The 27,457-nt window shown below is 40.8% G+C and overlaps 1 protein-coding gene across 2 annotated transcripts in view; it reads right to left on the bottom strand.

Moving 5' to 3' along the window:
* The window catches only part of CLTCL1 (clathrin heavy chain like 1), a gene marked incomplete at its 5' end in the record, with an annotated part of 96,588 nt that extends 69,462 nt beyond the window's left edge, over positions 1 to 27,126 (bottom strand). The window contains 3 exons of one of the 2 annotated variants that reach the window (XM_080821231.1): positions 5,769 to 6,037; positions 15,797 to 16,004; positions 27,011 to 27,126. In XM_080821231.1, coding sequence (XP_080677357.1) covers positions 5,769 to 6,037; positions 15,797 to 16,004; positions 27,011 to 27,052 — 519 coding nt within the window. The remainder of the gene's footprint in view (positions 1 to 5,768; positions 6,038 to 15,796; positions 16,005 to 27,010) is intronic. The other variant, XM_080821230.1, reaches the window with a different exon arrangement.
* Positions 27,127 to 27,457: the final 331 nt, after the last annotated feature.

Genomic DNA, 27,457 nt, shown 5'->3' with positions numbered 1-27,457 from the left:
GAGCAGAGAGCCTGATGCAGGGCTCAATCCCAGGACCCTGGGATCATGACCTGAGCCAAAGGGAGAGGCTTTAACCCACTGAGCCACCCAGGCACCCCTCAAATAATATTTTATTTAAAAAAGTGTATATTTTATTTTGCCTTTTTAATTACTGAGTTGTAAGATTCTTTAAATATTCTAGATACAAGTCCCTTATCAGATATACGATCTTGAAATATTTTCTCCAAATGGCAGGTTATTTTTTCACTTTCTTGATGGTATCATTTGTAGCACAAAAGATTTTAATTTATATATTTTTTAAAGGTTTTATTTATTTATTTGACAGAGAGAGATCACAAGTAGCCAGAGAGACAGGCAGAGAGAGAGGTGGAAGCAGGCCCCTTGCTGAGCAGAGAGCCCGATGTGGGGCTCGATCCCAGGACACCGAGATCATGACCTGAGCCGAAGGCAGAGGCTTAACCCACTGAGCCACCCAGGCACCGTCAAATCATATTTTATAAAAAAATTTGTATATTTTATTTTGCCTTTTTAATTACTGAGTTGTAAGATTCTTTAAATATTCTGGACACAAGTCCCTTATCAGATATCGATCTTGAAATATTTTCTCCAAATGGCAGGTTATTTTTTCACTTTCTTGATGGTATCATTTGTAACACAAAAGATTTTAATTTTGCTTTTATATGTTTTTCTTTTGTTGCTCATGCTTTTGATGCTGCATTTACAAAGGTTCTGCTTAACTCAAGGTCACTAAGATTTGCTCCTATGTTATCTTCTAAGAGCGTTACAGCTTCAGCTTTCACATCTGGGTCTGATCCATTTTGAGTTAATTTTTCCTATGATAAGAGGTAGGGGTTTAGCTTCATGCTTTTGTATATATGGATAGCCAGTAATCCCAAACCATTTGTTGAACAGACTATTCTTTCCTCTGTTGAACTGTCTTGGCATCCTTATTAAAAAACCCAACAGACCATAAATGTAAGAGTATTATTTATGGACTCTCAATTCTACCTTATGGATCTATGTGTCTATTTCTATTTTTGTACCATACTATCTTGATTTTTTTTTAAAATATTTTATTTATTTATTTGACACAGAGAGAGAGAGATCACAAGTAGGCAGAGAGGCAGGCAGAGGGAGAGGGGGAAGCAGGCTCCCCGCTGAGCAAAGAGTCCAATGTGGGGCTCAATCCCAGAACCCTGAGACCATGACTCGCGCCGAAGGCAGAGGCCCAACCCACTGAGCCACCCAGGCACCCCAACTGTCTTGATCATTGTAGGTTTGTAGAAAGCTTTGAAATTGGGAAGTATGAGTACTCTTATTTTGTTGTTTTCATCAAGACTGTTTTGGCTATTTTGAGTTTCCTGCAATTCCACATGATTTTAGGGTCAGCTTATCAATTTCTAAGAAGAACTTAGCTGATATTCTGATAGGGATTACAGTGAATTTGCAGATCAGGCTGGGGAGTACTAACATCTTAAAAATATTAACTATTATGATCCATGAGCACGAGATGTTTTCCCATCTGTTTAGATTTTCTTTAATTACTTTCAACAGTGTTTCATAGTTTTAAGGATATAAGTTAAATACTTCTTTCGTTAAATTTACCCCTAAGTATTTTATTCTTTTTGATGCTACTGTGAATGAAATTTCATTTCTGAATTGCTCATTGCAAGTGTGTAGGAACACAACTGATTTCTGTATACTGATCCTGTACTCTACAACCTAGTACTTGTTAGTTCTAGAATTTTTTATTAGATACCTTAATATTTTCAATATATAAAATCATGTCATCTGCAAACAGAGATGGCTATAATTCTTCCTTTTAAACCAGGATGCCTTGTATTCTTTTCTGATTGCTCTAACTAAATCTCTAGTCTGATGTTGAACAGAAGTGGCAAAAGTGGGTATCTCTGTCTTGTTCTGATCTTGGGAAAAATTTCAGTCTTTCACTATTAAGTAAGATGCTAGTTGTTTTTCTCTGAAGCCCTTTATCAGGTTAAGGAAGTTCCTTTCTATTCCTAGTTTGTTGAGTATTTTTATCATGAAATGTGTTGGGTTTTATCATATGTTTTTTTCTGCATCTGCTGAGATGACCAAAAGGTTTTTGCCTTTTATTCTATTAATATTGTTCATTATTTGAATTGATTTTTGGATATTAAACCTACCTGGTATTCCCAGATAAGTCCCACTTGGTCATGACATACAATTCTTTTTATATGTTGCTGGATACAGTTCACTAGTATATTATGTGAAGATTTCTGCATCTACAATCAGAGGAGAGAGTGGCCTGCAATTTTCTTGTGATGTCTTTATTTTTGGTATCTGGGTACTAATGGGCCTCATAGAATGAACTGAGAAGTACTCCCTCCTCTTCTATGTTTTGGAAAAGTTTGTGAAGGATTAGTACTAATTTTTCTTTGAATATTTGGTAGAATTAACCAGTGAAACCATCTGGGTCAGAGTTTTTCTTTGTGGGTAGTTTTTCCATTACTAATTGAGTGTCTTAATTTATTGTATAGGCCTATTCAGAATTTCTACTTCTTCTTGAGTCATTTTCAGTAATCTATGTCTTTCCGGGAATTAGTCCTTTCATCTAAGTTATTTAATTTACTGGTATACAATATTCTTGTAGTCTCTACTAATACTTTTTATTTCAATATGGTTTGTCCCAACTGTTTCAGTAAATAAAGTTGTACTGGCATGAAGCCATGGCTATTCACTTACATATTGTCTAAGTCTGCCTGTATTAAAACTTCACAGCTGAGTAGTTGTGATAGAGACCAAATATTTTTGGCCCACAAAGCAAAAAACATTTACTATCTAAGCCTTTATAGAAAAAATATGCTGACCTCTGGCTAAGAAGAATAAAATACTTGAAGTACTCAGGACAAACTGGAACAAAGGACTTTTGAGAAAGTATTAGAGGCAGTTAAAAAGTGGAATGAATTAACTATGATCTAGTTTTATAAGTATCAGCTTAAAGCTTCATTCCAACCCCTCAGACTTCATCATTTCTGGAGGAACAAATTTATTTCCAGACCAGATTCAGTACAAAGACTGAGCTTCGTGAAATAAAGAGGAAATTCAAAAACAAAAAGCATTCTGGGCAAGTATTTGGGAAGAGTGATAAATGCTAAACTGTGACTAATTTTGTTCCTTGGTTGAGGGTCCTATATATCGAGGGCCTTCTTTCTGAAAGCAACATAAAGGCTCAAAAAGCACAGAGTTCTCATTGACTCTTGAATAGCATGAAGGGCTAGGGAAGAGAGATCTTCCAGCTCCCCTCCCGGCTTCACAAAGGTAGAGTGAATCAATTTTTTCTTTTCATGCCCATACCACCTTGAAAATTCACCATGACAGCGTATGTCATACAGATTTTACCTGTTTGTAACTTTCGCGATTCATCCCAGCATCTGCAGGCTCCAGGTAAGGTACACTCCTCACCCCTCACATCACAAACACTTCCCTGACGTCATTTCCATTAGTAACACCAGAACTGTGTGCAATCTCTGCCTACCATAAGAGCCAGCAACATCTAATCCCTTTCAATAGAAAACCAAAGGTTGAGTTTCCACATGAGAAACACTCCATACACAGCATCTATCTAGGGTTAGTAACTCCCCAAGAGGAAATTATTCCAGATAATAAATGCTACATCACAGAAAATGACCTAGGTGTAAAATTATTCCTTTTATGGAAGCCTGGGCAATCAGACCCAAATATATAATGTTATAATGTTATTATAATGTGCAGGAGCAATGGGAATGCCCATTATTCCAGATATGATATGAGGTTTCCTACAAATATATTCTCATTCCAGCTTAACCTGACAATAAGAAGTAACTGGGGCTGAAAGGAAGCCATTGGCCTATCACTAAAAGGCTCTGTGATTAAGCAAGTCCCTTAAGTTACACCAAATAACTACCAGGTCACCTGAGGAGACAAACTCGTCAGTGTAATACAAAGATGAAGGGTTAGAGCAGAGGTACTTCAACTCTGACCTCATCTATGCCTCAGAATTCTGAGACAAATGTTAGGCCATCTTCGAACTCTCCTCTCCCTGAGAGGCATCCCATGCATCACCAAGTTCTAGCCACTTCACCTCTAAAATCTCAAGCCTTGCCTCGTGGCACTTGGCTGGCTCAGTCATTATAGCATATGACTCTTTTTTTTTTTTTTAAGATTTTATTTATTTATTTGACAGAGGAAGACATAAGAGAGAGGGAACACAAGCAGGAGGAGTGGGAGAGGGAGAAGCAGGCTTCCCGCCAAGCAGGGAGCCCGATGTGGGACTCAATCCCAGGACCCTGGCATCATGACCTGAGCTGAAGGCAGACACCAAACAACTGAGCCACCCAGGCACCCTGAGCATGTGACTCTTGATCTTAGGGTCGTGAGTTTGAGCCCCACATTGAGTGTTGAGATATAAAATCTCAAGCCTTGCCTCTCCTGTTCATCTCCAACGCCAGTGCTTCCATCTAAATCACACATAGCTCACTTCTCCTGGGAGTTACAGAGTGGAGGAGACTCCCAAAGTGGAGAGAAGTATCTGTTCCATCTTCGCTCACTCTTCACCTTTCTCATATATGTTTTTACTTCAGAACACACTATATGGCTTTCTTCCTGTATCTGCCTGTCAACTAGCTTCCCAGCCTCCAGTCTTTATGGTGGGCCCTCTTTAACATCACTGATAGCATTATTTTGACCCCATTATGCTGCACAGAAGGAAAATAAATCATATCACTCTCACTTTAAAATCTGCTGCAGAATTCCAACTGCCAGCAGCATGCACCTCAGTCTTGCCTCCACCCATCTCTTACCCTCCCCTCTAGCTGCCTCTTAAGCATCTGATAGGTATCAGCCAAAGTGATGACCCCAGCCTCCCAGAAAGAGCCATTCACACAGTTTCCTTTCCAAGTGCACTCTTAAAGGTGGCAAAACACAGCTTAGAGGCCCTCTCTGTCGTGGGGCCTCTCTGACTTAAGGTATTCTCACACAGCGCTCTCTTCAAATGTCTGACAGTTTTCTAGGTGCTAGAATCCCACATTTATACTTTTCCCACCAGGCTATGGAAGATGATTCAATGGCCAGCATTAGCTAATAAAGATCTAAAGTCATACATCCTGTAGTCAAGTATCTGGTGACTAGATTAGCCACCAAGAACGAAAAAAGGAAGCACAGCAGAAAGGTACCCCTTTCATCATAAAAGTATACGAATTAGTAGGAACCCCTGGGTGGTACAGTCAGTTTTAAGTGTCTAACTCTTGGTTTTGGCTCAGGTCATGATCTCAAGGTAATGAGATCAAGCCCCACATCAGGCTCTGTGCTCAGCGAGGAGTCTGCTTAAGACTTTCCCTCCCTCTCCTCCCTCTACCGCTCCCTCCTGTGCTCACTTGCTTTCTCTTAAATAAATCTTTAAAAAAGTGTATGAATTAGTAATATTCCATTAAAGCCCTTAAAATAGAGCCCCAAAACTATCTCCCATAAACCTATAGGTTCCAAGTCGCTGTACAAAATTCCTCAGCAATTCACTTCTCAAAACTGTGCCAGAAATAGTTTTCAGGATGAATATCAGTAATCTGATGGAATGCAGTGTAGTCAATGGGCCAAAGTTAATTTAAAATTCTTATGTGATCCAAAGTTTGGATTTCTTGTTACCTCTATTTCTTTTAGGCCTCGGCCTATTTCTTCTGCCTCGCACCTGTACCAACTTCAGTATTACACCTCTACATTGCATCAGACCTTCTTGAAGGCAGCCAAAACCTTACCTGAGCTGAGATGCCAATGAGGAGCAGCCACTTCTGGTACTCGTCAGTCCGGTAGTGGATCATCTGGCACCCTGCCAGACTGGCATGTCTATCAAACATCTTCACGGGTTGAGAGTCACCTTCCATGCTCCAGTGGTAGACTGTGGTCTCAGTCACCAGGGCAACAGTGTTTACAGAGACCCATTTCCAGAATATCACCTCTTCTGCCATTGTATGAGACTTCATTTTACTCTTCATTTCAATATTAAAGATTTGAAGTGTCTTCCCAGCTAGTATTTGATGTGATGAAGATTAGAGAAAGATAAATTAAAAATCTGAAAGACAAGTTCTTACACTCTTAATTCTGAATCCTTTTAATATTACTTTAAGTTGTACTACTTATAGCTAATCTGATTGAGAAGGGAAAAGAGCTGCCTGAGTGCAATTAACCACACTTTGATGTCTTAATATTGAGAAAAGCCTTCTTCCTCAGAAGAATGTAAAAGTGTATGAATAACAATCAGAAATTGGTTCTTTTAGTTTTAAAATACTTTCCTGGGTAAGTTAGCAAAAACAAGACATTCTTTCTTTGTCTGGTGCCTCCAACTTTCAGGAAGAATACCATCATCCCTTCAAATTAAACAACTTCTCCAGAAAACAGGGTCATTTTGTCTTAAATTTTAGACTAGTGATGTCAAACAGAATTTTCTACAACACTGGAAATGTTCTGCACTTGCACTTCCAGTATGGAAGACCCTAGCTACACATGGCTATTAGGTACTTGAAATGTGTCTGGTAAGACACATTTAAGGAAACTGAACTTTTACTTTCATTTAAGTTTAATTAATTTAAATTGAAACAGCTTCACATGGCTAGCATCCAATGGGACAGCTAGGTTCTAGAAAAAGACTTTAGCATCCATCCTCTGGCAAGAAACTCCTGTTGTTTCCACCTCTGATAAAAAGCTAAGTTCTGATCTTTGTATCTATGCAAAACTCAGAGCTAACATGAAGTGCTGCTTCCTCCCAAATCAGGACCAACACAAGGATTATTTCTCTGACCACTTCTACCTGGCACTGTGCTGGATATCCTAGCTACTGTAATAACACGAGAAAAGTGAAAGGCATAAAGATGAGGGAGGAAATAAAACTGCCTTTATTCACAAACAACTTTTACAAAGAAAATCCTAAGGAATTTACAAATCTACAAAGCCATTATCAGAACTAATAGGCGACTATTAACAATACTGCAGGGTATGAGGTCAATATACAAAAATATCAACTGAATTCCCAGATGCCAGCAGCAAACAATTTGGAAATAAAATTTTTAAAAGAACTGTAATATCACTAAAAGGAAAACAAAGTCCCTGCCAACCAAGAATCCTATATCCAGCAAATCTGTCTTTCAAATATGAGGGAGAAATCAAGACATTCTAAGATAAACAGAAGCTAAGGGAGTTTGTTACCACTAGCACTAAAGGAAGTCCTGCAGATTGAAATAAAAGGACATTATATAGTAATTTAAAGCCATATGAAGAAATAAAGATCCCAATAAAGGTAAATACGTGGGTGATTACAAAAGCTTGTACTTTTGTAACTTTGGCTTATAACTCTACTTTTTGTTTTCAACATGATTTAATAGACTAAAACATTACAAAAATCAATGAGTAGTCTAAAATCTAGTATTATAACTGGTTTGTAACTACACTTTTTGTTTTCTATATAACTCAAGAGATGAATGCATTAGAAAGAATTATTAATTTATGCTTTTGGACAAATTATGTATAAAGATGTAATTCTGTGACAGTAACAATAAAAGAGGTGGAAATGGAGATGTAAAAGAACAGACTTTTTGTATGTTATTGATGTTAAACTGGCAAAATTTCAAATTAAACTGTTACAACTTCAAGATGTTAAACACAGTCCCCACAGCAAACAAACAAACAAACAAACAAAAAACAGCTATAGAATGTACACAAAAGAAACAAGAAGAAACTTAAATGTTTTCACTGAAAAAAAATCAACTAAACATAAGCAAAGATAGTAATACAGGAAATGAAGGACAAAAAAGCACAAAGTATATGAAAAACAAATAGTGAAATGATAGAAGTCCTTCCTCATCATTAATACATTAACTGTAAATGGATCAAAAGACACAGACTGGCAGAACAGATATAAAAACATGATCCAACTATATGCTGTCTATGAAGACTCACTTTAGATCCAAAGACGCAAAGAGGTCAAAATGAAAGGATGAAAAAAGATATTCCATGTAAATTGTAATCAAAAGAGAGCAGGGATGGTTAATTTCAGACAAAATAAACTTTGAATCAAAGAAGATTGCAAGCAACAAAGAAACACATCATGCTAAGTGAAATAATCCAATCATAAAAAACCAAATACTGTATGATTCTACATATATTAGGTATGTAGACTAGTCAAAATCATAGAGACAGAAAGTAGAATGGTGGTTCTAGGGACTGGGAGAGGAAGGAATGAGCAGTTACTGTTTAATGAGTACAGTGTTTCAGTTTTGCAAAAGGAAAATAGTTCTGATCTTAATGGGTGTACAACAATATGAATGTATTTAATACCACTGAACTATACACTAAAAAATAGTTAAGATAATAAATTTCATTATATTTAGCCACGACTCTTTTTTTTTTAAGATTTTATTTATTTATTTGACAGAGAGAGAGAGAGATCACAAGCAGGCAGAGAGGCAGGCAGAGAGAGAGGGGAAAGCAGGCGCCCCGCTGAGCAGAGAGCCCAATGCAGGGCTTGATCCCAGGACCCTGAGATCATCACCTGAGCCCAAGGCAGAGGCTTTAACCCACTGAGCCACCCAGGCACCCCATCAACAACACACTTCTAAATAACCCATGGGTCAAAGAATAAATTACAAAGAAAATTAGAAAATATGTTGAAATGAATGAAATAAAAAGCACAACATATAAATTTTGGGGTTGCAGCTAAGGCAGTACGTAAAGAAAAATACATAATCTTAAATGTCAAGATCAGAAAAGAGTATCTCAAATCAATAAAGTAAGTTTCCACCTTAATAAACTACAAAAAGAACAAACTAAACCCAAAGCAACAAAAAATAAAGAGTAGAACAAAAATCAAGGAAAGAAACAGAAAAATAATAAAAGAAAATCAATAAAACAAAAAGTTGGCTCTTCACAACAAACAAGAAAATGGGACGCCTGGGAGGCTCAGTTAAGTGTCTGCCTTTAGGTCTGGTCATGATCCCAGCACCCTGGGACTGAGTCCTGCACTGGTCTCTTACTCAGTGGGGAGCCTGCTTCTCCCTCTGCCTACTGCTCCCCCTGCTTGTGCTCTCTCTGACAAATAAATAAAATCTTTAAAAAAATAAATAAAAGGGCGCCTGGGTGGCTCAGTGGGTTAAGCCTCTGCCTTCAGCTCAGGTCACGATCTCAGGGTCCTGGGATCGAGCCCCGCATTGGGCTCTCTGCTCAGAAGGGAACCTGCTTCCTCCTCTCTCTCTGCCTGCTCCTCAGCCTACTTGTGATCTCTCTGTCAAATAAATAAATAAAATCTTTAAAAAAAAAAAAAGAAAAAGAAAACTGATCAAGAAAACAGATAAGACCCAAATTACCAAAATCAGAAATAAAGAGAGGAGCTCTGGGTGCCTGGGTGGTTCTGTGGGTTAAGCTTCTGCCTTCGGCTCAGGTCACAGTCTCAAGGTCCTGATCCAGCTCTCTGCTCAACAGGGAGCCTACTTCCCCATCTCTCTCTGCCTGCCTCTCTGCCTACTTGTGATTTCTCTGTCAAATAAATAAATAATTCTAAAATTTAAAAAATATACATTAAAAAAAAGATAGGACCTCCTAGATGATCTTGAAGAAATTAAGAGGATTATGAGTGAAGGGTATAAACAATTTTATGTCAACACATTAGAGGACTTAGAGGACCCAGATATATACTCCTAGAAAGATCAATTACCAAAACTGACACAAGAAAGAAAATCTGAACAGATTTATGGCAAGTAAAAGAATTCTTAGTTTAAAACCATCTAAAAGAAAAACCCAACCTCAGAAGGTTTTCACTATTGAATTCTATCAAATACTCAAAGATGATAGAAGAAACAAGTCTTTCACAAACTCAGAAAGCAGGGGCACCTGGGTGGCTCAGTGGGTTAAAGCCTCTGCCTTCAGCTCAGGTCATGATCCCAGGGTCCTGGGATCGAGCCCCACGTCGGGCTCTCTGCTCAGCAGGAAGCCTGCTTCTCCCTCTCTCTCTCTCTGCCTGCCTCTCTGCCTACTTGTGATCTCTGTCTGTCAAATAAATAAACAAACTCAGAAAGCAGAAAAGGGACCCCTTCCTGCCTCATCCTGTAAGGCCAATACTAACTTAATTCCAAAGTCAGAGACATTACAAGAAAAGAAACCACAGACTAATCATCACAAAAATACACAGAAAAGCCCTTAAAATATGAATAAACCAAATCCAGCTACAAACAAAAACAATCATGGGGCACACCTGGGTAGCTCAGTCGGTTAAGCCTGTGACTCTGGGTTTCGGCTCAGATCATGATCTCAAGGTTGTGAGATCCAGCTGAGCCCCGTGTATGGCTCTGAGCTCAGTGCAGAGTCCGCTGGAGATTCTCTCCTTCTTCCTCTCCCTCCCCCACTGCTTGCCCCCCTCCTTGTGCACTCTCTAAAAATAAATAAATAGGGAAGCCTGGGTGGCTCAGTGGGTTAAGCCTCTGCTTTCGGCTCAGGTCATGATCCCAGGGTCCTGGAATCGAGCCGTTGGGCTCTCTGCTCAGCAGGAAGCCTGCTTCTCCCTCTCTCTCTGCTTGCCTCTCTGCCTACTTGTGATCTCTCTCTCTCTGTAAAATGAATAAATCTTTTAAAATAAATAAATAAACAAAATCTTTAAAAAAAAACTATTTTGAAAAATACGAAGTTGGATTACCAATACTATCTGGTTTCAAACTTACCATAAAGCCACGGTAATCAAGTAATTGGCACAAGGCTGGGCATATGGATCAATGAAATAGAAATGAGAGCCCAGAAATAGATCTTTCTATTCATGGTCAATTGACTTCTACCAAAGGCGCCTAGATAATTCATTTGGGAAGAACAGTGTTTTCAACAAATGGTTCTGGGTGGGACAACTGAATGCCCTTATTCCACCAAAAAAGAAGGGAAGAGGAGGGGAAGAGGGAGGAGGCAGCGGCAGAGGTGACATGGACGAAGGAGAAGTCAAAGAAGAGGAAGGAGAAGAGGAAGAAGAGGAAGAAGCAGCAGTAGCAGCAGCAGCTTACCACACACCATACACAAAAATTAACTCAAAACAGACTACGGACCTAAATGCAAGAATTAAAACTAAAAAACCATTAGAAGAAAAAACAGAAAATCATGATCTTGGGTTAGGCTAAACACTCACAGGTAGGACTCCAAAATAATGATCCATTAAAGAAAAAAACTGGTAAACTGCAGTTTGTCAAATTTAAAATTTTTTCTTTAAAAGATACACTAGGAAAATAAAAAGATAAGCTACAAATTGGGAGAAAATATGTAGATCACATAGTTGGTAAGTGATTTATATCCAGAATATATAAAGAACCCTCAAAATTCAATAAGACAAATAAGCCAGCTAAGAAATGGACAAAAGATTTAAACAGACATTTCTCTAACAAGATACATGAGTGGTTAAAAAAGTAAAGTAAAAAAGATATACAAATGGAATTGCTATAATAAAAAAAGATAAAATCAATATCAAGTTTGCATATATGGTACAAAAACTAGAATGCTCATACCTTGTTGGCAAGAATGTAAAATGGTAGTCATTCTGGAAAATAGTTTGGTGGTATCTTAAAAAAGCTAAAAAAAGTTATCATATGATCCAACAATTCCACTCCTAGGCATTTACCCAAGAAAAATGGAAATATACAACCACACAAAGACTTGAAGGCAAGTGTGCACAGCAGCAATATCCTTAATAAAAAACTGGTACCAATCCAAATGTCCATTAAACTGGTAAGCAGAGAAACAAAATGTGATATATCCATGGAATAGTGGAGTACTGGAATCTTACTCACCCATAAAAAAGAACTAACTACTGATTTAAGCTACAGTGTGGATAAACCTCAAACATACTATGCTAACTGAAGGAAGCTAGGTATAAAAGACTGTATGTTGTATGATTTATTTGAAATGTCCAGAAATGGCAAATCTATAAAGCCAGAAAACAGATCAGTAGCTGCCTAGGGCTAAGGGAGGGAGTGGAAAATGACTGCAAACAGGAATAAAGGAACTTTTGGGGGTAGTAGAAATGTTCTAAAACCAGAGCATGGTGGTGGTTCCATAGCTCAATAAATTTACTAAAAACACTGAACTCTACGCTTAGAGTAAGTGAATTTTATGGCATTTAAATTATACCTGAATAAAATGGTTAAGAAAGAAAAAAGACTAGACTAGAAGTTCAACTGTAGGATGGGGGTACCTTTTAGTTTCAAATAGCCTGGGATCACAGAGGAAATTTCCTCTAGTTCGAAAACTTGTCAAGCTCTCCTTAGACTGGTTAAAAAGAACTTGTTTTACATGATGTACCAAATATTCAGCATCACAAAGAATAAAACAAAACAAGAAAACCCTACCAATCTCCTTTGGGAATCAATCTGCTGTCAGATTCCAGTTGCCAGGGTAAAGAATGTGCTACCACAAGGGGGCTCCATCTCACCACCTCTCCCCTCCCTACCTGGGCCAAGAGCTAATTGCTAGGCTGGCACTATTATTGTAAGACTTTACGCAACCTACCGCTAAAAATTAAGGGAAAAAGGTAGAGTTTGCAAAAGAAACACATATGACTACTCAAAGTGCTACGATTCATAATAAAAGTAAAAAATATACTTGGGCCAGTAATGCAAGTAGTCAGCCAACTTTTTCTATTTAGGGATATATAGGATCTTTGTCACGTATCTGTTTTTACTTTAAAAATATAAAAACTGCGGGGTGCCTGGGTGGCTCAGTGGGTTAAAGCCTCTGCCTTCAGCTCAGGTCATGATCCCAGGGTCCTGGGATCGAGCCCCGCATCGGGCTCTCTGCTCAGCAGGGAGCCTGCTTCCTCCTCTCTCTCTGCCTGCCTCTCTGTGACCTCCATCTGCCAAATAAATAAATAAAATCTTAAAAAAAAATATATAAAAACTGGGGTGCCTGGCTGGCTCAGTCATTAAGCATCTGCTTTTGGCTTGGGTCATGATCCCGAGGTCCTAGGACCAAGCCCCGCATCAGGCTCTCAGCGGAGAGCCTCCTTCTCCCTCTCCCACACCCCCTGCTTGTGTTCCCTCTCTCACTGTCTCTCTCTCTCTAGCAAATAAATATATAAAATCTTCTAAAAATAAATAAATAAAAATATAAAAACCATTCTTATTTGGGGCTGTACAAACCAAACAGTTTACTGATCCCTCACTTAGAGTATTAATGTTCCATTAGGATGATGAGCAATTGCTGAAGAATTCTAACCCCCAATCCCTACTGCTTCCTGATCTTTAGTCAAGGGGTAAAATTATATCTCTGGTTTTAAAATGTTCACCACAAAAGCACCAGTAGAGACAGTTTGAAGAGAGACTGGAGTGAGTAAATCTGCTCTAAGTTTCTCCAGAAGGATGGGCAGTGATATGGGCTGAGCATCTCAGGAGCTCTCAGCCAAATAAAAGGACAAACTGTGAAGGCAGACCTTTTTAAAAAAGAGGTCCTTCTCATCACGAGCCCCTTTCCAATCACAAGACATCACCAGTCAAAATGGGGTATCTGTGAGATTCAAGACCAGTACCCTTGACTTCACTTTCATGCTTTCACACTGGGACCTATGCAGCAGCTAAGTCATATGAAACAATAAAAGTATAATTAAATTATCTCTGTAATTCAGCCACTGTACAAATACCTTAAAAAAAAAAAAACCAAAAGTTTTCCTCATTTTGGTCTAGGGTCTTTGAAACACAGTGCTACCCTTGCTCACAATTTATACTATAAGGGTCCAAGATCATCCTAACGGCCACAAGATTGCAGTAAAAATAGGATACTTAAAATTTTATCAATTTGGTTCCACAGCTCACACTTCCTCATGCAAAAGAAAACAGCAATCAATTACTATAGCTGAAAAAAATTCATATGAACACCGAGAATGGAAAAAAAAAAAAAAGGAGCAGCCCCTGGGTCCTCACATCCAGGCCATATTGCTCTCCTAGTGGACATAAACCATCTCAGAGAACACCAACTTCAGACAAGTCCCTCTAAGGCCATGATAAAGTGAGACAAAACAATTTTACTAACTACAACAAAAACAAGGTAAATGTCGCTTCAGAATTTTACTAAGTACAGACAAAAACAAGGTAAATGTGCAACGCACAAAATAGCAAACAGCCCCTCTCATGGCTGCTACTTCTTTAACCAATGCCAACTTTATCTTCACTCTATGCCCTTCCTTATAGCTAAGATTCATTGAGATAACCTAATCATAAAATTAGTCCCACTTTCTAACAGCACCCAATCTACAGCAAACTCGTGTTTCCTTAGACCATCCCCAAATCACCCAATGAAATCCCAAATCCTACAAAAGGTTCTTTCTAACACCTTCTAATAATAGTGTGATACATCCAAGTTCCCCATGGTGTGGTTTCACCCTTTCTGAAACAAGTAACAAACCCAACTTGTTCAACTTCAGATGTGTTGCCAGTGGCCTTTGGTGGGAGGGGCCTGACAGCATTAAATCGTGAGTTCTCTCCATTCCCCTACCACACTTCAAAAACCGCCTCCAGGAGATGCACGGTGCACACCGGTAAAGAGAACTGTATCAGAGGACCAGGAAGACTACAATGCTGGCCATCCCTGAGACCCACAGAGAATATACCAAACACCAAACGACATGATAGATAAGGTCTCTCAAAAATATTGCAAAATAGAAAATACAGAAAAGCCAAAAGAATCATGAAGAATCCATAAAGGTTAGCAATTTTTTCAACTAAAATTAGTTTATACCATTTACACTACATGTTCAAAAAAATATTTTTAAAAATATTTTATTTATTTATTTATTTGACACAGAGAGAGAGACATCACACGTAGGCAGAGAGGCAGGCAGATGAGGAGGGGGAAGCAGGCTCCCTGCTGAGCAGAGAGCTGGATGTGAGGCTTGATCCCAGGACCCTGAGATCATGACCCAAGCTGAAGGCAGAGGCTTAACCCACTAAGCCACCCAGGTGCCCCCAAAAAAATTCTGACAAGAAATAGAGTTGATAGAAGAAAAGATCATTTAAAATTTTTTTAAAAATCAGCTTTTTTTTAATAGAAAGGTCATAACTTCCAGATGTCCATTTACCTACTCAAAGGACAAAGTAGACCCTATTTCTGTAACAAAATAGGAGCACAGGCAAAGCTACTATTTGGCATTTACTAATTTTAGCTCCAGAAAGAACTTTCACTTTTCAAGGTAAGTGATAATACATCTTGCATAAAATATTAACAAGTCCAGTATATACATAATCCTTTCAATTTCCCAAATCATGGCAATATGAAAAGATTCTATATTCTCAAATAACTGCAAGGTTTCAAGTACCCACCATCCCCTGAGTTCAAGGAAGCAAAATTCTATTAAACAACAGCTATACTGTTATCGATGTGTTTCACAAGAGAAGTAGTACCTTGGCTCATACTCTAGGATGTCTGGAACACCAGTGTAAAGCAGCCCATCACGAGGTCCAGGGCACCACACGGTCCTCCTGGTGAACATGTACAGTGTGGTGTTGGCCCTTCCAGATGTAGCAGTCATAAGGATGAGGCCCTGGGCATTCACTCCCTCCTGTATTTGGCTATACACATGACGTCACAAAAAACTCAGGTGCTCAAAAACCTCTCATTAAATAAGGTATGTAAAACATAGCTTTGGCTAAAACTTTTGGAATTAAGTTTAATATTATTGATGACATTTTCCTGTGAGTTTATTGACAGTTGTCCGCTATTTAAGGTAACAAAGAAGGTAAAGTGAGGCAAAATTCCTTTCTGAATATCCCACCAGGCTTACCTTTCAGAGCTATCACCTTAGAGGCTGGATTCATGATGGCACTTTCAGCAGAGATGGGCCGCCTGATCGGCGCCATTGGATCGTTCATGTCAATAATCACTACCTGCGCCTGTTCACCAACCTTCTCTCGGACACATATAAACTTATCAGATTCCATGGTCAGTGTACTGAATCCAATGTTGGCTGGATTAATTCCCAGGTTTTGGAGCTAAAGAGAAAAGAAACATTTGATTTAAAAGTAAGTCTTTCCTCTCTGAAACAGATTAAATCTAGCCCATTATTTAGGGAAGTTTAACAGAAGGAAGAGGAAAAGTTAAATAAGAGTTTAGAAAAAACTTAACATTAAGTGATTATTCAAGGCAAACACTGACTTGTTTTTCTATACCTTTAGTAAGTACGGGCAATGCATCAACAGCAGGCCATGAATCAACTCTCAAGGAGCCTACAATCCCACAGGCTGATGAGAACACACAAGAATAAGAATAAAACCAGGAAGAGAGAAGGATGCCATGAGTGCCAGAGACAGGAAGATACCAGCTGGGAGGGGGTGGAGAAGCCCACAAAGAATACCTCACAAATAAGGAGAGCCTCAGCAGGAAGAGGGTCTTGGGGAGGTGAAGGCAGGTAAAGAGAGCAGAAAGGAAGAAAACACAAAAACTGGTTTCTCCAAAAGCAAGCAATAACAAAGAACTAGCCAAGAGTTTTTCCTTAAAGCAACCCCACAAATCATAAAGTCTGATTTCTCAGTCAGTTTAAATATTTCTTGGTGAGTCTAAGATTAATAAAAAGTCAAAAGGTCTGGTACGTTTTAGAGGTAGACAGATTGCTTGAACTTATGTAAAACTTAAATCAGGCACCTTTCTCCAAAGACCATTTCACAGATAGTGCCTGGTTTAAATAAAAACCCATTAATGAGATAAGCTTCAATGAAAAACCCTGGGAAAACACACACTCAGGAAATTTCTATCACCCCTATGAAGAACCATACTTACTTCTATAAAATTCTCTTGCCCCCATCTACCTACAAGTATCTTTGTTTCTAAACATTGATCTGCTCAACTCAAACCCTACTGCTCCTGACTTAACCCTTTAGTAACTGTTACCCTGTGTGAATTTGTATAAAAGTTTATGCTAGCAACAAAGATTAGGGACGACTTGTTAAAAATAACTACCAGCCTTTGGAAGAAGCACAAATGAGGCTGTTCATACTGCTAGTATAATTCTTTATCCTATCATTTTTTTTCCCCATGAAGTCCTCAAAAGCAGGGACTATATCTTACTTGTTTCTTGTGATACAGAGTCTAGCACATACTGAGTATTCCAGTTGCTGAGCAGAACAGGCTGGAGGACAACAGGTCACCTCATCTGACCTTTCTGCTAACTCAGGAGGCAAGTTATGCCACACACAATTTACACTAATGCAACACACGGTTTTTAGATTAAGACATCTTCCCAAAATCACAATGCTGATTAATGATGGGGACAGTTGTGAATAAAGCTCGTGCTCTGAACCACAATACTGAGTTGTTTGAAATTCACATTTTATTTTCACACATCTGAAGTAGCAGCTTAATGCAGTAAATGTAGTGAATGAAAGTTGAGACTTTTTCATAGCAAGTAATTTTCACACATTCATTCCATAAATAAGTACTGAAAACATACTACCTACCAGCCACTAACTAGACTCCGAAAGCAGTAAGATACATAAGATATAGTCACACTATTCAGAGCCCACAGACTGTGGAGACTAACCATTACTATTAGGTTAAACTATATGAAGTTGCTGATTAGAGGGCAATGAAACGTTCCATTGGAAGCAGAGGTGGGGAGGGGGGAGGAGGGGGAAGTAAACAGGGTGAAGTAAGTTCCCAAGAGACCTACACGGTCTCCTTTATTTTTTATTATGAATTATTATAAACATTATACTATATAAGCATATAGTAAATTTAGAGAGCACCCTAACATTCAAGCACCCAACACCCAACACTGCCAAATCTTTACATATCAGAGCCATACACTTAAGTGGGCCCAGATTTTCTAAATTTTCACTGTATTCTTAGTTTGGGGATCATTTTGAATTAATATTGCAATATTCTGATTCCAACTCCAAATATCAAGAAATACCTGTACCCAATCTCCTGAGCACAGTACGTTCTTAAATATTAGTGACTGAATCCAGCCAAACACAGCACAATCCCACCAAAATAACTTTTACATCCAAAATATCAAATACCGGGGCGCCTGGCTGATCAGTCAGTTGAGCCTCCAACTCCTGATTTCACCTCAGGTCATGATCTCAGGTCATGGGATCAAGCCCTGCAGTGGGCTCCACGCTCAACAAGGGAAGGGTTCTGCTTTGGATTCTCCCTCTCGCTTTCCCCACTGTGCGTGCATGCCTCTCTCTCTCTGTGTGTATGTATATAAATAAGTCATAAATAAAAAGTAAATAAATAAAATATCAAATAATGCTGAGCTTTACTTCATATACAGAAACAGAATTCCAGAGAAGTGGTGTACTCAAAGCGATTTTTTCTCATTAGTTAGAAGCTGTAACTAAGGACTCCTGATTCCTATAATAATTATTCTGAAAGGTAACCTAGATACACATTTAAAACAGTCCATATATGAGTTAAGCAAAAGTACACAAGACACTATCTAATAATCCTTTTCTGTTCTCAAGACCTGCAATTAAATGAATCCAAATTCAAATCCGACACTGGGGAAAACATAAAAAGAAATTACTCATCCAAAAGTCCTGTGGTTTCTATATTTAAGGGGTTTAGGGACAGTTGTCTGACTGGGGAGGGTTGCAGCTGTGTTTATACAGGGCTGTTGGTGAAAACACCAATTGCCCATATCAAAGAGCCAAACGTTCCAGTTGCACTGAACATCCCAGGTTTTCATGCCTCTTGTCTTTGAAGATGCTAGTCCTTTCTCTTTCTGTATGTGTCTCCTCAGACTCATTCACTGCCTTATCACTGTGCCCAGCACATGGATGTTCAATAATTAATTAGTAAAGAAGTTACAAGTTTTAAGCAGTTAAGAAGATAATTTAAAGTAACATGGGGTGCCTGGGTGGCTCAGTGGGTTAAAGCCTCTGCCTTCAGCTCAGGTCATGATCCCAGGGTCCTGAGATCAAGCCCTGCATCAGGCTCTCTGCTCAGCGGGGAGCCTGCTTCCCCCTCTCACTCTCTGCCTGCCTCTCTGCCTACTTGTGATCTCTGTCAAATAAATTAAAAAGTTAAAAGTTACTTTAAAGTAACTTAAAAATGTAGATTTTATATGTTAAACTTATCAGCAAGTTTTTTCCTAGCTTAAAGAGGGAGCTCTGTAAATGAGGACCTATGAAGGTCTTTTCTAGAACTAACCTAAAATTCTAGGACTAGGTTAGTTCAGGGTACTTTAAAAATTACATTTAAAAAAAATAAAATAAAATAAAATTACATTTCTCTAATTATTAAAAAAATTACATTTTTATCATGCTTTACAGAACTTCTCTCAAATTACATCAACGTACATTTTCTGTATTTTAAAACCAATGCATAAGACCCTATATTTATACCTGTTAAATGTCAACTAGTTGGATTTCAGCCTGTCAAGATCTGCTTGGATTCTAATTTTGTCATTGAACTTTGCCAGCCCAGCTCTGTGGCATCCTTCTTTAGTTAGCCGAAAGAGATTGTAATCTCCCCCTGGCATGGAGGCTACCAGCAGGCCTCAGGCAAGAGACGCAAAAGAAGAAAATATAGAACAGACTGAAAGGAATAGATTCGGGGAAACAGCAAGGGAAAGCAAAGAAGTATTTATAGGATGGGGTGACTGGTGTCAACAACTACTGCCCCAGAAGGATATTAGTAAGCAACACTGTCCAATACATGCTGCAATCTATATGTAATCTTCAAAGAAAGATCTTCAAACTCTGTTAAGTTATAAAAGCAAAAGTAGGGGAATTTTATAACAGAATTCTTGTAATCATTTTTTGAAAGATATAATGGTTTTCTTAATAGTAGTTTCATCTGGGAAAAGAGACCTAGTGTTTGAACAGAAAGGTTTAATTTTCTTTTCTTTTTTTTAAAAGATTTTATATATTTATCAGACAGAAAGAGAGAGAGCAAGTGCCTAAGCAAGTGGAGTGGTAGGAAGAGGGAGAAGCAGGTTCCCCACCAAGCAAGGAGACTGATGTGGGACTCCATCCCAGGACTCTGGGATCATGAACTGAGCTGAAGGCAGACGCTTAACCGACTGAGCCACCTAGGCATCCAGAAAAGTTTAATTTTTCATTTATATGTTCTATCTGGGGTTATTCTTCCCATGTATATGTATGACTTCAAAGCTTGTTCCACACACACTTTGCCCTAGCTACAGACTTTGCTCAAGAACCTGGTGGAAAGGGACCTTGTCTAAGATCCTCCTAGCACATGGTAACTATTTTAACCCAATAAACTCAAAAAGTACTTGTGTAGTTTGGGGATTTCGATCATTTAAATATGTTCTATGGTGATAACTGATTCTTCTAAGGAGGACCTGTCCAAATTCACTTAATATTTGCTCAATTACCATGTCACTGTTGTGGATTCTCTTGCAAAGGCTGACCCTTCCACACACCCTGGGTGACTGGGTGGTTACTTTCTTCACTTCACAAATAGGAAAAGCAGAAGGTAAATGGCCCCCTATCTACTTCCCAAACAAGTCCACCCAGGGTAAAATTTAACAGTTTACACAAGACCTTAAAAACATTTTACATGGGTGCACAACAATTTCAGGGCAGAAGGAGCTTAGTGTTGTTTGTCTTAGTATACCAAAAACCATTTCACAAAATACGATGGCAATGTAATGGTAACATAAACCAAACATGTACTAGGCTGTGAGTACAGCATCTTTTTTTTTTTTTTTTAAGATTTTATTTATTTATTTGACAGAGATCACTAGCAGGTAGAGAGAAAAGGGGCAGGCTGAGCAGAGAGCCCGATGTGGGGCTCGATCCCGGGACCCCAGGATCATGACCTGAGCCGAAAGCAGAGGCCACCCGGGCACTCCGAGTATAGCATCTCTTTTCAGAGTGATTCCCTGGGGCCTCTCCAGCAGACACAGGTGCACATGACTGTTTTCTTTTCTTTTTTAAGATTTTATTCATTCATTTGACAAAGAGAGACACAGCAAGAGAGGGAACACAAGCAGGGGGAGTGGAAGAGGGAGAAGCAGGCTCCCCACGGAGCAGGGAGCCAGATGCAGGGCTTGATCCCAGGACTCTGGGATCATGACCTAAGCCAAAGGCAGATGCTTAACAAGTGAGCCACTCAGGCACACCCACATGACTGTTTTCAATTCAAGCTCAATCTACTCCTTAGAGTCCTGCCTTACCTACTCATGTGTAAAGCCTTTCTTTAATTATAAATAATGACTAGAAGATTGATTCAATCCAACTGCATGTGAAACTCATCTGGAAAGAAAGGCCAAAGTCCTCATCTCTCAGAGATTCTAATTTAATGTTTAAGGTGGCGCCTAGAGAGGTGTTTCCCAGCCTAGGTTGGGAAGCACTGATTAAGACTACTGAACCCCTCACTCCTATAATTTACACAGATCCTCTTGGCAGACTCTGTATCTGTTAAGAACATCACCTCAGAGATATGCTACATATCGAAACCTTGAGGGAATGCATTTATATGTTCTCTGTGTACTGAGCTGTGTCACATTTAAAAACTCTTACAAACTATTCCTCTTCTGAATCAAGGTGTCATTGGTTCTTAGCCCTTTAGCTTTTTTCCATTCTCAGCTTAAAAAGCAACAACCTTGGGGCGCCTGGGTGGCTCAGCGGGTTAAGCCTCTGCCTTTGACTCAGGTCATGATCTGAGGGTCCTGGGATCGAGCCCCGCATCAGGCTCTCTGCTCAGCAGGCTTCCTGCTTCCCTCTCTCTCTGCCTGCCTCTCTGCCTGCTTGTGATCTCTGTCAAATAAATAAATAAAATCTTAAAAAAAGCAACAACCTTCAAACTTAGATATCTGAATATAAAAAAGTTCAAACAGTACACAGAAGAAAAATATTTCTGCAGAACTAGTCCTCCACTCAACAGGAGGGTGGCAGGGTAAGTAAAATTAAATAAATTGCTACAATCTCAAGCTGAAGTGGAAGAATGCTTTATTATAATGCATTAGATATAGAAGTACAGCTTCTGCTCTGGGTAGATTCCTGAAAAGTTGATTGTAGGATAAAAATTCCTATACACTAATTTGTTTTTTTTTAAAGATTTATTCATCTCGGGGAGGGGCAGAGGAAGGGGGAGAAGGAGGATCCCAAGCAGAACCCCTGCTGTGCATGAAGTACCCCCCCAACCATGGGGCTTAATCCCATGACCCCAGATCATGACCCCACCCAAAATCAAGAGTTGGAGGCCCAACCAACTGAGCCACCCGGGCGCCACCCCCCATATGCTGATTTCTATTTTCCCACTGATCATTATAAAATGATTGTTTTAACCTCTGGGGAAAATCTGGCCCAAGATTTTTCATATGAAACCAACCAAAATTAAAAACAGAAAAAAGATAATTAGATTCACAAAATATAAAGTGATATGGTAGACACAGCAGGCGGGGGTTGTGTGGCAGAAACAAAATGTGAGATAAGTAGGAGTATTAATAAAGTAGACTTAGAGTAAACTGGTCACAGGTGAGCTATATGGAGGGCCTAGAAAAGCCTATAAACTGTTATTAGACAATCTACATTACAACTAATCAGTCACTGATTATACAAACATTTCAATATGGAACTGGTTTCATTCCTCCAAAGATATCAGGGCCTGTTATGTACTAGGCAGTGGTAATATAACTGCAGATAGGAGGAGATCCTGAGATTGCAGTCCAGTAGGGGAAGTGACCACCTATACACCATATGGTTAGGGCCATCATGAGAGAAGCCCCAAAACTATGGGGGCACACAGGAAGGGCTCCTAATTCTGACATGTCAGGGATAGCTTCCTGTCACTTAAGCAGAAGGCTAAGTAGGCCTTGGCTGGGTAATAAGAGTGAGGAGAAGAGGGCGCCTGGGTGGCTCAGTCAGTTAAGCATCTGCCTTAAGCTCAGGTCATGAGCCCAGGGTCCTAGGATCAAGTCCCACATTGGGCTCCCTGCTCCGAGGGAAGTCTGCTTCTCCCTTTGCCCCTCCCCCTGCTTCTGTGCACTCTTCCTCTCATTCTTGCTCTCAAATAAATAAAAGTAAATGAAATTTTAAAAAAAGGGGGGGGGAGAATGTTCTGGAAAGAGGCAATAAGCCCACAGGTAAGAGTGTTGGGCTCCAGAGAAGGTCCTGAAGGACCAGACGGTGATAAGCAAGAAAGATGAGCAGGTGCTGGATTAGGCAGGGCTTTATAAGGCATTGGGGAGTCTGGCATTTTCATCCTGGAAGCAAAAGGGAAGCATTCACTGATGAACTTTAAGCCTTTGAAAAAATCTCTTTGCCTGTGTGCTAGAGAAGGGAAGGCAAAACTAGAGGTAGATGACCAGAGACAAAGTCAGTGCAGCCATTTAGGTGAGCAATGTCGTCATAGTCCAGGGTCATGTCAGTCAAGCTAAGAGTAACAGAATAATGCCCAAAATACATAGGAGAAAGAACCAACAGGTTAGGGAGAAGTCATGGCTGTCTCCTAGGTTCCTGGCTGGAAATTGGAGAAGATACACATTTGGAGAGAAAGAAGAACCCTATTTTGGAACATGATGTGTTGTTTGAAGAACGTATGGATCATCCAATGGCCTTCTGCAGGGGACAGCTGTCATAGTAGCAGTAACAACTGACAAGAATAGAGCATTTTGTTACGTACTAGACACTGTCCCACATCTTACATTTATCACATTTATTAACTCAAAACGTCACAATAGCTCTATGAAGTAAAAACTATACCCTTTATCTCTGTATTATAGATGTAGAGATGGACACACAAAAGCGTTACAAAAATTGCCCAAATTCACTTGGCCTGTAAGTGCCCGAGCCCAGAGTCAAACCCTTCCATTTGTACTCAGTCTGTGCTCTTAACCAGGGCCTACTATTGTCTCTTCTACATACATCTATGAGGCTCAGCAAAAATATGCAGCCTGCCTGGGAACACTGAGCATATGGGAATACATACAAATCACCCAGTAGAGCATACAAAATGAAAAGACAGAAGAGCTCAAGACAGACCCCAGGCTTATTCCCAAGAGGAGCCCACAAAGGAAACTGGGATGTGAGCTGAGAGATAGGAGAAACCCTGGGAAACTGTGGTATGACCAAAAGCAACAGAGAAAGGGTCATGAGGAGGCAATAAAGCATGGTGTCAACTATAGAAGATGTTTTGGGCTTTGAATTCTTTTTCTTTCTTTCTTTCCTTTTTTTTTTGGAGCAGAGGCCAGCAAATTACAGACTCTGTATAGCCCAACTATAAGTGAGTTTTATACTTTTTACAAAATTTTAAAAAGAGGGAGTGGGAGACTATGTTTCAAGAGACAATACATGGGCTCTCAAAGGCCTAACCTATATACTAACTGGTCTTTACAAAAAAGTCTGTATGACAACTTGACAACTTGTGACCTTGGCAAGAACAGATGCACAGGAACAGTGGGGGCAAAAACCAGACTGCAGGTTATTAAGGAATATAAGGGAAGTGATGGAGGGATAAGGTAATTCTTTCATGATGTATAGCTGTAAGATAAGATCTTCAAGGGGACGGGGAGAGGGAGAAGTTTGTGTAAAGACAGAAGAGATATGAGCATGGTTAAACACAAACATGGAAGAAGACACCAAGAGGGAATGGATGAAAACATGGGAAAGAGAAGGCCTTGTTAAAAGAGGGAAGGAGGTGGGATCTGGAACACACACAAGGGAAAAAAAAACCCCACTTTTGAGATAACAGGAAGGCAGAAAAGGGCAACTGCAGACAAGTTTGTAAGGCTGCAGGCATAAAGGTGAGGAATATCCCAGTTTATGGCTTCTGTTTCTCCAATCATCTGTTGCCAACAAGGGGGAGTGGCACGATTAGGGATTTAAGAAACAAGTGGAAATTTTGAAATGTCTGCAGCTAAGGGAGAGTGTACAGACTAGAAAAACGAGTACAGAGAAATCTCAACAGCTGGTTAATGCTGGAGACCACAAACCACATTTACATGGCCTATATGTTAACAAGTCATAAGTATTTTCCAGGTAATAGAATATATTTTTTCAAGACATTATGAACTTCCATAGGAATTTAAAATGTCTTACTGCTTCCTTGCCTTCTGAAGAGAACATATTTAGTGGCTAAAGCACAGGCTTTGGAGTTAGTGATCAGAGTTAGAACCCAAGCTTTCACTTACTAGTTGTGTAATTTTACCTTTATTGCTCACTCTCTGTGCCTTAGTTATCTATCGTAACTGTGCCTCAGTTACGATAAAGACTAAATTAAATGAGATTTATAAAATACATAGTATAGTGATTAGCAAGAGAAAGGGCTCAATAAAATGGCTCACGTTATTGTATTGTTCTAATTAGCAGCAGCAGTAGTATTTTCCTATTTCACATTACTGTCAAGAGATGGGTGTTCAGGAGACTGCTACCTCCACCAACCACAGCTCTATCACTAAGTGACCACGGAGGAATACTCCAGGGACTGAATTTCCAATCTGCATAATAAGAGGATCTGACCCATCACTATACTCCCAGGGCCTCTCCCATCTGGATATAGAGTTAGAAGTGCTCTCTGCTGTGGGGGAAAAAAAAGATATTCCAATCCACAACATTCCTTGCAATCCCGCAGTCTAGTCACAATGACCTGAGTCTGATTCCTGCTCTTACTTGCTGAATGACTGGACAACTTATTTAATGTCTCTGTGCCCCGGTTTCCTCACCTAGAAAACAGGGAAAATAATATGGATCTTATGGGATTGTGATAATTTTTTTTAAAAGGAGGCTCCATGCCCAGCGTGGAGACCACGGGGGGTTGGGGGGAGGGGGGGCGGGGCTCCAACTCAAAACTGTGAGATCCAGACCTGAGCTGAGGTCAAGAGTCAGAGGCCTGGGGCGCCTGGGTGGCTCAGTGGGTTAAAGCTGCTGCCTTCGGCTCAGGTCATGATCCCGGGGTCCTGGGATCGAGCCCCGCGTTGGGCTCTCTGCTCCGCAGGGAGCCTGCTTCCTCCTCTCTCTGCCTGCCTCTCTGCCTGCTTGTGATCTTTGTCTGTCAAACAAATAAATAAAATCTTCAAAAAAAAAAAACAAAACATCTTTAAAAAAAAAAAAAAAAGAGTCAGAGGCTTAACGGACTTAGGCACCCAGGTGCCCCAGAACTGTGATGATTTAACATAAAGCACAGAGCCAATGGCAACTATATACCTACCCCACCTCCTCACTTGTAAAATGAGAATCGTTATCACCCTTCACAGGTGTGACACATGCGTGTGATGTGAGTGAAGCACTGTACACTGTGCCAGGACACAACCCCCAGTCAAACACAAACAGCCAATCTTTATTTCCCTGAAGCACAACTCTATTAGGAGAGCTGGAGATAGAACAAACTGGGATCTCATGAAAAAGCTAAACTTTGGTGGTTGGGGGGAGGGGTGTTACTGCATTGAAAGGGTCTTATTAAAACACACCATGATCCCTCTCGCTCTTTGGTCAAAGGATTTGACGATCCTTGCTCCCACGAAACTACTCCAGTGACTTCGGTAGCCAACAGACACAAACTCAGATGTAAGAATCGAGAGACGCAAAAGGGGATTGAGGCTCAGATTCAGATTTCAGAGTTGTAAAGCTTGCGAGTGGAATCCGAGCGCACCGCTCGTCAGTCTGGTTCCAGCTCCCAAAAGCACTGAAAGACATTTCGGGACATCTTTAGTTTCCGTCACCTGGCGCTCTTAGCATGCCACCGAGGTCTGAGCCGTCCAAGAAGGATTACCGTCGCTACCGGATAACGGGTTTCAGCGACCAGCATACCTGGCGGGGCGGCACGTGCGGGCCACCGCGCCCTCCCACTACACCGGCCGGCGCGCCCAGACACCAATCCGCCCACCCCGGCCGGCCCGGGTCTGTGCGCCCCGCCGCGTCCACTGGAGTCGGGGTCCAGGGCCAGGGGCCGGAGGTCAGAGAGGCCGGCCAGTCAGCGGCTCCCGCCCGGTCCCCCAGGAGGCGGGGCGGCCGGGGGCGCGGCTGACAGGACGGAGCGCGCGACCCGCCCTGTAGCCGGCCGGGTTTCGGCGCCGGAGCCCTGATCTCACCTGGAAGTGCTCCTGGAAACGGATGGGGAGGATCTGCGCCATGGTGGGCGCGGGGCAGAGGCGGCAGCGGAGACGGAGACGGAGGCGGTGGTGGCCGTGGCGGCAGCTCCCCTCACGCGGGCAGACGGGCGGCGGCAGGAGCGGCGGTAGCGGCGGCGGCGGCCGCGCAGGCGCACTGCTCCGGTCCGCGTCCCGCACGCGTTCTCTTTCGCCGCACCAACCCTGCGCGGGATCCCTCCGCCCCTCCGCCTGAGGGTCCGCGAAAAGTAGTCCCGCGCGTAGCCGCACTTCCGGCACCCGGGAGCGAGAACTAGTCTGAGCTGTCCTGGGGACGTACCTCGGGCAGGCGTGCTCGGGAAGGTGGCGGGGTCCCGGGCTAGATCCCTCCTGTGCTCCAGACGGGTGTGCAAGGGAAGGGAAGGGGGGTTCCGGGCCAAATCCCTGGCC

Source organism: Martes martes (genome assembly GCF_963455335.1).
Source record: "Martes martes genome assembly, chromosome: 13".
NCBI lineage: Eukaryota > Metazoa > Chordata > Mammalia > Carnivora > Mustelidae > Martes > Martes martes.
This window is presented reverse-complemented; position numbering and strand designations above follow the sequence as displayed.